Source organism: Polypterus senegalus, chromosome 14, assembly GCF_016835505.1.
Source record: "Polypterus senegalus isolate Bchr_013 chromosome 14, ASM1683550v1, whole genome shotgun sequence".
Taxonomy (NCBI): Eukaryota; Metazoa; Chordata; class Cladistia; order Polypteriformes; family Polypteridae; genus Polypterus; species Polypterus senegalus.
Genome location: NC_053167.1, coordinates 48,158,456 through 48,171,853, shown reverse-complemented (window position 1 = coordinate 48,171,853; position 13,398 = coordinate 48,158,456). Strand labels below are relative to the sequence as shown.

The 13,398-nt window shown below is 36.3% G+C and overlaps 1 protein-coding gene across 1 annotated transcript; it reads right to left on the bottom strand.

Moving 5' to 3' along the window:
• Positions 1-472: 472 nt before the first annotated feature.
• On the bottom strand, positions 473-13,079 carry aar2 (AAR2 splicing factor). The gene is made up of 4 exons (XM_039735325.1): positions 12,938-13,079; positions 9,244-10,004; positions 8,864-9,093; positions 473-1,247 (listed from the first exon to the last, which is right to left on the bottom strand). Exons 1-4 carry the CDS (start codon positions 12,943-12,945, stop codon positions 1,080-1,082), a joined length of 1,167 nt encoding a protein of 388 aa, XP_039591259.1. The 5' UTR covers positions 12,946-13,079; the 3' UTR covers positions 473-1,079.
• Positions 13,080-13,398: the final 319 nt, after the last annotated feature.

The window sequence follows — 13,398 nt, the reverse complement described above, 5'->3', positions numbered from 1 at the left end:
TGATCCAATGCTCAGTTCTAAAGGGTTAGCAAAAGGCACTCTTGACTGGCCTGCAGCTACAGAGTTCCATATGCAGCACACCCTGTTGGCAGTTCATGCCTTTTCAGTCCTTGGACGACTGCTAGTAGATACTCAACATAGCTGACCATGAGCACCCAACAAGCCTTGCAGTTTCAGAAATACTCTGAAATAGTCATCTGGCCATACAAATTTGGCCCTTATCAAAATCAGTAAGGTCTTTACACCTGCCCTTAACTACTGCATTCAACACTTTGACTAGGAGTAACACATTCCTGACTTTGATATGTGTCGCTGGTACGAAACAGTCAATGTCACTCACATCATATGGGAGTGGTCATAATGTTCTGTCTCATCAGTGTATAATAACAAATATGCATGATTAGGAAAGGGATTAAATGGGCATGGACTGCAAATTTTACAAGGGAAGGTATATGTGGGAATTAATTTAATGAATGTAAGCTGTACAACTTCCAGTAACATCTCACTGTTTTCTTATAGAAATCCTCAGAATCACCCAGAATATTTCACAGCTGTAGTCCTGGATGGGGCTGCTGGTTCAATTCATGGCACACTTGGGTAACAATGTGGAACATCAAGAAAGTAAAAGGTCTTGTGGAGTGCGAGGGATGATCACTGTATTACAGAGAAAAACACATAAAGGAACATCTCAGCCAGGAACCTATTGAGGGTCAAAAACTTTAAGGATCAGTCAGTAGGTAACAGGACGTAAGAAGATGGATGATATACAAAAAAGTGTGGTAAAATATTTTAAGAACACTTCAATTTATTGCCTTTTCTTTTTTCTGAATTCTGTTTATATACAGTAAGTTAAATGAAAATAGTAATTGAACAGTATTATGATAGTTGACAATTTCAAAATTTGCCTATAGAAGTGAAGTTAATTCAAATTTTTTAAATTAAGGTAGTGACTATTCACTCCATTTATGACATATAATTTTCCTGTAGTTACCAACAATAACAAAAATCCGCTGCAAGTGTTCATTATAGAATCAAAAAACACACAGCCCAAAGTAATATTAGACGCGACTTTTCAAAGGTTATTCTCCATCACAGCCTTCTGGAAGTTCCACGATCACTGGGGCACAGTCTTCGGGATCTGCTTCAAAATTCCATTTAAATTTTTTGGTCAGATGAGCTTTAAACTTGGTTGCCCTCTTGCGTAGGTTACTGTCAACACCAGGATTGGTAGCAAATAAAAAGAACTCCTACAATGAAAAACATTAATTAAAAAAACGTGTTCAAAAAAGTAATTTTAACAGAATATTCAGCTTGTTTATGATGGTATGATCACTGATTCAAGTCTTAACTCCTAACATAAATTATACATAAAATTGAAAGATAAAATAAAGGTTTATCCTTTGTTTATAAACAGGTTCATGTTTCCATTACGGATGTGCTTTTCTTATTACTTGTGATATACAGTAAATACTGTATACATAAATAAATATCTACATATTTATGTACCTGAACATCTGAGAGCATGTCACTTTGTGTTTGGTGAAATGATTGATATCATATGGCATCTATTATGAAATCTAAACACAAAATTGAAAAACTAACATAACATTTTCAGGCCTATATAATCAAATTCAAGGTTGTGGAGGTGTGTGGTCTTGATTGGTCATAATGTTTTTGGAACAGAAGCATTAGTGACATTTGATTGGCACTGGCTGTGTAATGCCGATTTGTCCGATTGGCTGTTGCTAGCTGTACACTGGGTCCTTGGTATTTTGTTATGTTTTGCTTGCCTTTAGACAGACAGGTGACTACATTTGCGAAGTCCTCTGCCATAATTATGTTTGCTAAAAACTGTTGACAGAGAAGCTCTGCCCCACCCAATAGCCACTTAGAAATATTAGAGGAAAAACAGATTTTCACTTTATCAATTTGCTGACTATGGATAGCTTTAACAAACTGATTTTCAGAAATTCATGTTGTACTCATCTCTACTTTATGTATGAGTACAACTGCATATATGATATCACAAAAGAGGAAATATTCTTAAATGGGAATAGCTATTTACTTAATGTAATATACAGTAGATAGCTAGAGAGAACTTTATGTATGGAATTCAAAAACATAATTCAATACTTTTACATGTTAACATTATTACATTTCACAAAATACATTTATTATTTTTACAGCATTCTTTTTTTACATCTGCAACCATCCATGCAATTCTCCTCAGTTTAACTTTGACCCTTGGTCTTGTTCCTTTCTGAACAACTATTAATAGGTCATCTATTTACCTTTTAAACAATTTTATCCAAGTATAGTAAGTATTATGGGAAGGCCTGGCAAGAAACCCATCCTGCATGGGCTAATAATCTATTACAGGACACCCAAAACAAAGTTATATAAGCACAATTAAGAAACGGCAAGCAACCCTGCAGTGGGCCTTTGACTCTTGTAGCAAACCTATATGGAAATCGTAAAACGTTAATATTATTAAACGTTATATTATTAAATTATTTAGCTGAGCCAATATTAAACAATAAAAATCGTTAGCATAATCTCTTTTAGTTTTTACAATAAAGTTTCTTTTTACAACCTCACTAAATATTTTTCAGACCGCCATAATACTGCAGAAGATATACATTGATGCAATATTTGAATTTATTCATTCCAAAAAAATGTAAGTAGTTAGTAGACATTGAATAAATAATTCAATTTTTAAATATTCAAGATGAAAACAAGAAAAAGCTTTCTAGCATAATCTAACAAAGATAAAAACAAGCAAAGATTAAATGCTGAATCGGTAAATAGTTCTTAAAGGTAATGTTTTGGCTGTAGTCTGGCAATCAAAAAGCAAAATAACCAAAAACCCCACTGTTTACCAGGTTCTCTCATTTAAGGTGCGTCTGCATCGATGCTTACTTTGTGCTGAGAGAACTCCACTGAGATCACTGCGTCATTAATTCAGCAAAAACACAGAAATGTTCCTGAACTTCACTAAACTTGGCGAAATGCACTGAAGTCAGTGGGGACGGAGAAAAATATGAGCTATATGTACATATATATATATATATATATATATATATATATATATATATATATATATATATATATATATTTTTTTTTTTTTTTTACTGTGCTCACAGTTCTAATTTTCAGGGCAAGTGTGCAAATCAATTGGAGTTCCAGCATCCACATACCAGGTCCTTATAAGGGAAGGGGGAACGGCCTTCCACTAAATCAAGACCAACATTAAACTCTATGAAATAATAATAAAATTGAAAGATGTATTACTGTTTACAAGGCCTTTTCATATTTTTGGCAGAAGAAAAAAAAGTGCCAATCATCTACACATAGGATACCATGGCAAAAACAGGAATCACATTCAATGGCTATTAAATGGCTCTAGTACATAAGAGAGCAATATTTTGTCCCTTTCTGTATTACAATATAAAATAAATATTTCAAATGCTGTTGTTTTCATCAAGTATTACCAGACTAATATTTATGTAAACTAGTACTGGCATTCATTAATATCAAAACATAACGTAGGGCTTAAACTTTAATGTGTGTCAGAGAGCAACAAAAATGGGGTGTTTATTATTTTAGGGGGATTTCAGTATAAATGTTTATAAAGAATATTACATCAAGAACTACCTAATTTATCTTAACATGTACAAACTTTACATTTATTCTCTGACATTTTCTCTCCAGCAGCTGAAACATGCTGTTTAAAATCAATACTAAAAATAAAAACTGAAACATTATTATATCTGTACTGCTGAATTAGTGAATTCCAAGATAACCGAGGATATTTAAATTTTTAACAAACTCTTTAAAATGCTTTTAAAGTCTGGTATGTCAGCAAACCAGTCTGTTTGTAATGTTTGCTATTGTAAGATGTATATTTGTATCATTAGCCAATTAAAAAAATATTACTAAAGAGTATTATTTAACAGATGAGTAGCACTAACTCAAATCAAAAACTCCTGGATGTTTAATTTTCAAAAAATGTCCCTCCTTTTTTGTGTCCCTTTCAACATATTTGTGTTTATTTATCTTTAGTATTTCATCCAAGAAATTCAAAACATTCTCTAACAAGTTTCATATATTTTTGACACATTCCTTGGTGCTCCCAGAAATGAAATAACAGGATTTTTTTTGGCAAACACTTTCATCAGCTGTACCAAATTAATTTTAGTTCTCTGAATTCATTCTATTTTTCTGTGGCATGAAGGACTGCAAATATTCAATCCCCTGCAATTTTATCTCTTTCACTTGTTTTATGTTTTTCATGCCAATTTATCCTTAAAATGAAAGAGCCCACTAGAAAGCTCTGCTTTCACTATAATGTCTAATTTCAGGTTAGCCACAAATGTACTGTTTTTATTCATCATACAAATCTGTGCAATTAGACACAACTAAGGAAAAAAACACTGAAATTGGCAATGGCAGAGACAAGAGAAGAAGTAAATGATGCTGAAATAATCAAATACTGATGTCTATTTTGTTTTCTAATTACACATAATATTGCGGATTGATTACTGACTGCCCGGTTTCTCTTTTAGACTATGGAAGATACCTACATTACACAAGTTTGAAAATGTATGCATGGCAAGACATTCAAGTACATTCAGGGATGTAGTTTACTGATTTCAAAGTTGGAGGATATTGCATTTTTTCTTACTTTAAAAGAGCCAGTTATCATATTGTTTATTAAATATTTTATAACAGTGAACTGTATTTAAAAATGACTGTGATAATAGAATACAATTACATGCATTAGTAGATAACAGTAACCACATTCTTTTACCAGCACCCTACAATGTCATGTAGCTCTAAATGAAGCCCATGTGGAACTGTAGTGGCTCAATAGTTGTCATTGACAACAAATTCCAAATTAGGGTAAGTGATGTGAAAACGGAATTGATCGATGTCCTATTGTTAGTTGTTGGTTCAGAAGCATCTATGACATCAACAGTAGTTTGAATTTTTTTAAACATAACATTTTTAAAAGGCAGAAGAACAGCTGAAATTTGTCTCGATGATGGAGAAAAGTATAGTGCTTTATTGTCAAAATATAATGACACAGAATTACTAAATCACTCTAATGTACGAATAATGCTGCTGTTCGATTGCTTTTAGTGTAACATACTGTAAATACTGAGTATTTGTTCACTATGCTTACAGAGTGATGCGTATATAATTGCTTACCTCTTGAATACATTTCTAGATTAGTGATATTTGCCCTTCTTCATTTTTTAAATGTACTTTTACAATTAATTTACCTCAAGCGGCAGAATATGTGAGCTTGTGTACCACAGGTGCAGCTGGCATTTGTACATGTCACCCCAGTGTTTGATTAACTTTTATTAAGGATCTCTTTTGGCACCAGGAGGGGCCGTCAAATAGCTAAAAGAGGAAACTATTCCAAAATATACAAGTTGAAGTGACCTCTCCCAAGGTAAACTTGAAACAGAAAATTAATCCATTATTAAGGTTTCAACGATTTTCAATGGGAGATTTTGTAATTTAAATAATTTATTCAGGGACCTATATTTGACATACACCAATGAAAATGTAACTTTTCCAATAAATTTCCTTAAAGAGTAAGTGTGGTAAACTTCAACAAAATTGGTTCATAGACAGACAGATGGACATGGCAACTGAAGTTAGTGCTTTATATGCATATATAAATTATACAGATAATTAAACAAATATTTTACATGAGTTTTTGCAGTAAAATAAACTGGATGCATCAAGAGAAGAAAAATTATCTTAAAATGTACCAAGTGAAATAGACCTTGTAAACACTAGGTAGGTGGTAAATGCAGTGTGTCAGAAAAAAAATGCAAAATAAAATCTGGTACTTATGGGCCCATGAGACTAAACTCTATCCCATGTAAATACAGGTAAAATTCCGTTACAACGAATATCTTTACAACAAAATGTTCATTATAACAAAGTATTTTATGGTTCTGACAGTCTCCCCATATGACATGAGTCTATAGAAATCTCGTTACTACGAAGTACATTCAGCAGATACTTTCATTACAGCGAAGTGACCTTGAAATGCCTGAATAAATTATCCACAGAGCAGTTAGTTCTGTGGTCACAGCTCAGTTATGCACAACAATCCTGAACATTGTTAAAAAATTTTCTTTCTTTGGACTTTCCTCATACTGGTTTTTTTTTTTGCTGTTTTTGTTTTCAGTGGTTTCAGAGATACCTTTTGCTTATTGCTCGTCAACATTTGAAAAACATCCATTGGAATTTAACTCATTGTCACCCTCCTATAGAAACGGCAGACACAAAAAAACGATAACAGTTCATATTAAGAAAAAAAAAAAAAGCTTTAAAGTTTTGCAGCTCTCGAATGCGGCAAAAAGAAAAAAGACGTTGCCAGTGAATTCGGAATTTCGCAATCAACACTGTCAACTTTCTTGAAAGACCGATCAAAAAAGAAGAAAAATCTTGGGTTGCAAATGTATACAAACTGCTACATTTGAAGACGCAGAAAAAACAGTTTTTATGTGGTTCAGTGATGCTCGTTCAGGAAATATTCCTATTAATGCGGCACTCATTCAAGAAAATGTAAGGTTTCTAAACTATCTAGGGACCTCCCCCAAGTGGACAACACGCTGAAGAGCGTCCCGGAGTGCGATCACTGTGTCTGTGGAAGACAGTTTATCTGTTGCCGGAGCAACAGCAGGCTCACAGCTAGCTCTGCTACAGCTCGGCACTGAAGCAAACAGAAAAGATCTCGATGGATGATGCAAGGAACAATGTAAATGCAGGGAACAGGATTACTTAGCCACTAACCTGGTCACAACCCTGTCTGACTACTGTGTCTGTTTACAGGAGAGTGGCAGATTACGCTACAATAAATAACCGTGCTGTTCCAGTTTTAAGCTGAATAAAGCTGGTTTTGCTAAAGTACTGAAACTCAGCTTCGTGTTTTGGGGTGCAAGACATGGACTTATAGCGTGCCCACAGTCTTTTAGGATTCGTTTCTGTGGTGCTTCACGGCAGCGCTGTGACCCTGAAAGTGTATTATCGCAAGGAAATGCTGAGAAAAATTCTCGTCAGCACAACTTGTAGACAGGAGGAGAAGAAAAGCTGCTTTTCCACTGCATAGTACGGCACGACACGGTTCAGTACAGCTCACCTTGGTTCGGCTCAGTTCAGCTCGGTTTGCGTTTCGACTGCAGTTTAGTACCGCTTTAGAGTGGGCGGGATTATTCACGTGTCGTTATAGTTGCGCCGCCTCTACTGCAGTGACACCGTGGAACTTTTACAACAACACGCAGACAACGACAACACTTTAGCTCGATGACGCGCAAGGTTAAGCATCTAAAAAAAGCACATCACTAGCTAACTTTTATCACTGTTGCAAAGCATAAAATGAACTTAACTGCCAGTGTAACATTAAAATGCTGATTCTGTATATTACAGATCTTCCACATTTTGCAAAAAGTCGCGAACAGACCATCTGTTTGGACATTTAACCGTGCTTCAGAGTGGTGGGATGTGATTGTTCCCGGTTTTACAAACACTCAGTGGCTGGAGAACTTTCAAACTTCCGCGTGTCTGTACCTTTAAAGAAAAGAATAGCCAGTGACGCAGTAATGACGATTTTCTCCGGCCAATCAGTGACCAGCAGAGTTTACACGTCACATTTTGGTAACGGTTCGGCACGCTTGGAACCTCGGCTGAGGTGGTACTAAAAAAAGGACCAGGTACCAGGTACTGTTCCCAGTGGAAAGCCCCGCAAAAGTGAGCTGTACTGAACCGTGTCGTGCCGTACTATGCAGTGGAAAAGCGGCTAAAGTTAACCAGAAAGAAGCTATTGAAAAGATTGCAAACACCTGGACGCAAGTTAAAGAAAGCACTATAGTGACAAATACAGAATCTCATTACAACTAAATATTATTTAGGTCCCTGGCAGTTCGTTGTAATGGAATTTTACCTGTAGTGTATATCTACTGTATAGTCAGAAAATAAATTAACTACATATTATAAAACTGTTATAAACTGCATCTAGTCTGGGGAGAATTCACTCAGACTTCAGAGAATTATTCATATATTTTAGAATATGAAACTAGAGTACTGGGCAAAAACAAAGCATACACACTGCAGTAACAGTTCATATAGACATTCAAAATGTCTTTGATACTACACAGCACAGAAAACATTAATTCAGAATACAGAACACACTTTCACCAATATTAACTAATAAAATGTGGTTGCAAGCTAGCCAATAGGACAACAGTACACACAACAAGGTCATTATCCATTCATCTAACCAGTTTCAATCCTGCTTAACTAAACTTCAAGATCATGGTGACGAGCTCTCATGTGCAATGGAAAAACCTAGTAACTGCCATTTTTTTCAAAATTTAGTTAATTTTTAGTGATGCTGACCTCTTGCATTGGTGAGTCTTGACTGCCCAACACCCTGTCAGGGGTTTTTGGGTTTTCTCGTCAGACCACTGTCAGTAGGTCCTTACCACAGCTGACCAGGAGCACCCACAAGCCTTGCCGTTTCAGATATGTGCTGACCCTGTAGACTGGTGATAATAATTTGGCCATTATCTAAGTAACTGAGGTCTCTACACCTTCCCATATCGTCAACATTCAACACATTGACTACATGTACCCAATTTCAGTTTACCGTCTAATATATCCCTGGACCATGACATATGCTGCTGTTACAAGATAGATGACAAAATTTGCATCATAATACATTGGCTTATCAATGTATATTCCTTGCATATTCTAATTTGAATTAAATTAAAAACAATGGAGAAAAAAATAAATGTTATGACAATAAGCGATAAGAAAAAAAATATATACCAGTTAATACCTGTAATGTGACAGTGAGGAAATTTTCCTTTGAGACTATGTCAACAAAGAAATCTGGAGGGATTTCTCCAAGCTGGTGATACAGGACAGTAATAAGACTTGTGTATAATGTGCTGTGTTTCTGCATGGCATCCTCAGAGCGACACATAAGATTCAACAGTCTCTTCCAGTGCTCAAAGCCGTCATATACATTTCCAATCAGAAAGCAAACAAATGCAAATTGTAATTCTCCTAAACAAAAAAATAAAAATAGACAAACATTAACATATCAGATTGCAAAGCACATAGGTCAGGAGAATGTTACTCTTGCTATATAAAGGCTGTCTCTCCAGAAAAAAAAGGCATATACTACGTATAACTTGTACAAAATATTTTACTGACCTAATATCTGTTGCGGGTCCTGTTTGTAATAGCGGTCAAGTAACACTTGCAGAGCATAGCTGAGGTCCATGCTGCACTGAGTTATCTGAGAGGGAGAAGCTCCCACAGGGTATGTCTGTTTGGGAATTTCAGAGAATCGTAGCTCAGTACCTTCCTTTTGCTTCATTTTGGGCAACCGATCTAGTCCTTCTTGCATACTATGGCATTCAGTGTCATAAGGAGTTAAATTCTGCTCCAGGCGGTCTTTAGTGTGACGCATAGCCAGTTCAGGAACAACCTCAGCAAAAGAACAAATTTTATTATTCAATGGCTGCAGTTTATGTACAGTGTCCTGTGTCACACGGTCTGTAAGAGACACCCATTTGCGTAGTGTGTCATAGGGATAAGGACCTAAGAATCTATCAAGATCCTGGAGGCTTGACCGAATGCGTTCAATTTCTTCCTCTGCCTCAGAGTCACAAAAATTCAGTTCCTCTTCGGTTTTGCTCCAGCGAGCAAGTAGAATATCTCTGGGTTTAAGACACAGGAAAATCCCAGTGCGTGGCCCCGTTTCTTCACCACTGCCATGAATGCTGTGAGAACTGTAATGTAAAAAATGAATTCCAGGAGGGATCATTTTTATCCCCCGAAAACGAGGTCCAACTTGCCATGTGTTATAATCAATTCCAAATTCAGTTCCTTCTGGAACCTCTAGAAGAACAAGAGTTGCACCTTCTTCAAACAGGCTGCGAGCCAAATCTGGATCCATCTCCATGAAATGCCTAGTTCAAAACACATGTGATATTTTTACAAAGCATTTCATTATATGGCATAACAAAACAAATAGAAATGCCACATTTACTACCTTGCTTAATTCAAAGCTCAAATTAATGCAATGTTTAAATTAGAGGAATATACTGTAACTGGTGTCCAATAGCAGTAAATGGGCATGAGGTTGAGGTAATATTATATTAACTCCTCTAACAGCAGCTATGAAGAATGTGAGACTATTGTATTAAAATTACAAAATCCCCCAAATTAACCTTTATATATGCTTACAGAATTATTACAACAGTAGTATTAAAACATTAACAGCAATGCAAGCCACAGTCTTACCCAAATGGCACAGGGCCAATTTACAGTTTCAAATTAATCTACACATAACATGGATGAAATAGTAAAGGCTAACTGGGTGCCAATATTGGTGTTTCAAATATATTTTCTGATTTTTTTTTTTTTTTTTTTTTAAGTCAGGCAGATTAACAGAGTGAAAGAATTATAAGAAATAAGACAAGTAATGTAAAACTGCACAACAGAACTTGGGGAGCAGCACAAAGGACAATTAGGATAAATAGGTTTGTTACAGATGCAGGATTTGGTTAAAAATATGACATTTCAAAGAGAAAGGTTCCCAGTGTACATTTAACCCCACAGTTTGCAAAACAACACAACTTTATATTTACTACTCCTACTCATAACCTACTTATTCAGTTCAAGGAAGCCACTTTCAGATCATTTATGCTGACTGCATTATAATTAGCTTTGTAAGTTAGCTTCTGGGTATTTAAGATAGCAGGTAGCACTGCTGCTTCATGTATTCATTGTCCTGGGTTTGAATCGTAAGCTTGACCATGTTTCGAATGGGTTCTTATCCCATATACCACATGTATGTAGTTTAGGCTAACTGGCATTTCCGAACTGGCTCTTGTGTAAATGAGCCCTGTGACAGACCGGTGCCTTATCCAGTGTTGTTTCCTGCATTGTATCCAGTGCTAATAGGTTAATGGAAGGCTCTTGAAATCTTGTGCAGAGCAGCTCAGCTCCATTTTTTTTGCTTTATTTTTTTGTTGTCATTTGAATAGCAGAAGGTTCCAAAGCTATGAAAACAAGTAGTAGAGATTGTTCACAGTTAAAAACATCTGGGGACAATCACAGATTCAAAACTGACTTTTAATGAAAATACAGAAGGCATCTGCAAGAATGGACAGCTGTGCCTTCACTGCTTTTAGTGTGAACCCTACCATTATGCTAGTCTTTTAGAAATCTTGCACTGAATCTGTCTTTATGCTCTGCTGGCCAGGTGTGGAAATTGTAATGGAAGCCACAAAAACTGAATAAATCAACTTGTATAATGGAGCAAAATACAAAAGAGTCAAATCTCACAGACCTGTTTAATAAGCAAGTATTACGGAAACCTGCAAGCAGATTGTGTTCTCTCAGGCAGGACTCATCCTCTATATTCTCAATTCCAGTTGCTGCCAAGCAACCAGTTCAAATACTCTTTCATCCCAAATGCTATTAATCTATTATATTATATAAATTTCAATAAATATCCTCAGGCTTGAATCATAGGATAAACAGGATTTGCATCATTCATCAGTCAGTTCTAAATGTGGGTTTAATTATCATTTGCAAAATGTCAGATCTAATGTTTCACAATTAGAATCATGTTCACTGCTACATATGTATTTGTACCACAATTACGTTTGATAGTTGTTTTCTTTGTGATGTGTTTTTAATGTTATATCATGATCTCTCTATAAAATTTGCTGAGAAATGAAATGTCCCTCTCAGGACAATAAAAAAATAAATCAACTGAATTCAATTTCTGCTCTTTTTAATTACTACACTGATTTTTCCCCTACTACGTGGCAACCTAAACACAAACCCTTATCCGTTACTGACTGACTCTGCAAGCTTGATTTAACACTGTTGCACAAGATTTGCTTGTGTTGCAGCCTCCCCAAGTTAAGCACTTTTTAAAATGAAATTATACCAAAAGAGGAACCAAACCGTATTAATCACCCTCCAAAAGAGGAATCTGAAGAATACAAAACATGTGACCGCCTATATTTACTTTTGTAAGCCTGGCATTTCTGCAGTTACACTGTGCCTTAATGCTAGTTCATAAACCATCAGGTGAAAAACGGTGACTGAAGTCTTGAACGAACGATACCATCCGCAATAAAGCATCACCTTATTTAAAAAGTCATCGTTGCTGTCACGTCGTCTTTGCACGCTTTCGGAATCCCACAAGCGCGTCCTCCCATCATCTAACCTTCCTTATCAAGTTCATGGTCGCCTGGCCGCGGACGAGCCATACTGAAGAGCGCAATGCAGGAGCCAACCCGAAAGTACATGGAAAACCCATACGTTTCCTCTCGTGCGGGGGAGATATCGAGTCGCCAAATGACTTAAACCAACGCCGACACCGGGGAAATGTGCACTTTATAGAGACCGCACTGGGGTGTCGGTGGAGATTCGGTAACTCGATACCTCGCGCTGTTTGCTGCCTGACAGCTCCATTCGGGGTGTCGTATTTGCTGTTCATTTAAGGACGTGATTATTAAACCACTGAAACGTACGCATGTGTTCGTTTAACATTTTAAAAGATCATCCACCTGTTTTTTCCACGAAATAAATTGAAACTAATTTAGAAGTTACAGATGTCGAGATTATATGGGACTGGTTGGCACAATTCATAAAGCAAACACATAATTTTAACTAGAATGACATTTTACTTTCTAGTATTGTGTTTAGAAACAGCTTTAACGACCATTAAACGCTTGAATAGAAATAGTTATTACTAATTCCTACTTTCACAGACCGGAAGTGAGCATCTTTTAAGTGCACGGTTCTTCTTGACACTATAATACTTCTTTCCAAGAGACATGCATTCTAGAATATCGAAACCTTCAATTAACATCAATGTTACCTTCGCATTCACTTGTATAGCTGTATTAGAACGTCCTCACGTGTGGATCCTCTTGGACGACTGTTTAGTGTTCAGTTCACTACCACACAACTGAATTGGTAGCATGTGTTTACCTCCTACTCCTTTTAGCGGAAACAAATTCCTTCTGACAAGAGTTCCTACCTGCTGCACTAAGACACATCTCCACAATTGGGTTGCCCGTATTTTTTTTTTTTTTTCTTGGTGTAAGATTTTTTTCTCCACTTACACCAGTGGTAATGCATCGTTTCTATTGTTTCTTTACGCAACACATGTTACACTGTTTTGGTTCTATACTCCGACGGAACTCTTTGCCCACTGTCAAGAATTGCACTTACGTCAGTTATATTGAGGAGTCTCGTAATCTCCATATACCGTAGTTAGAGTGAGCAGATGTCCAGTTTTTGACCGGGGCTGTGCAGATTTCGGATTATGCGAATCGA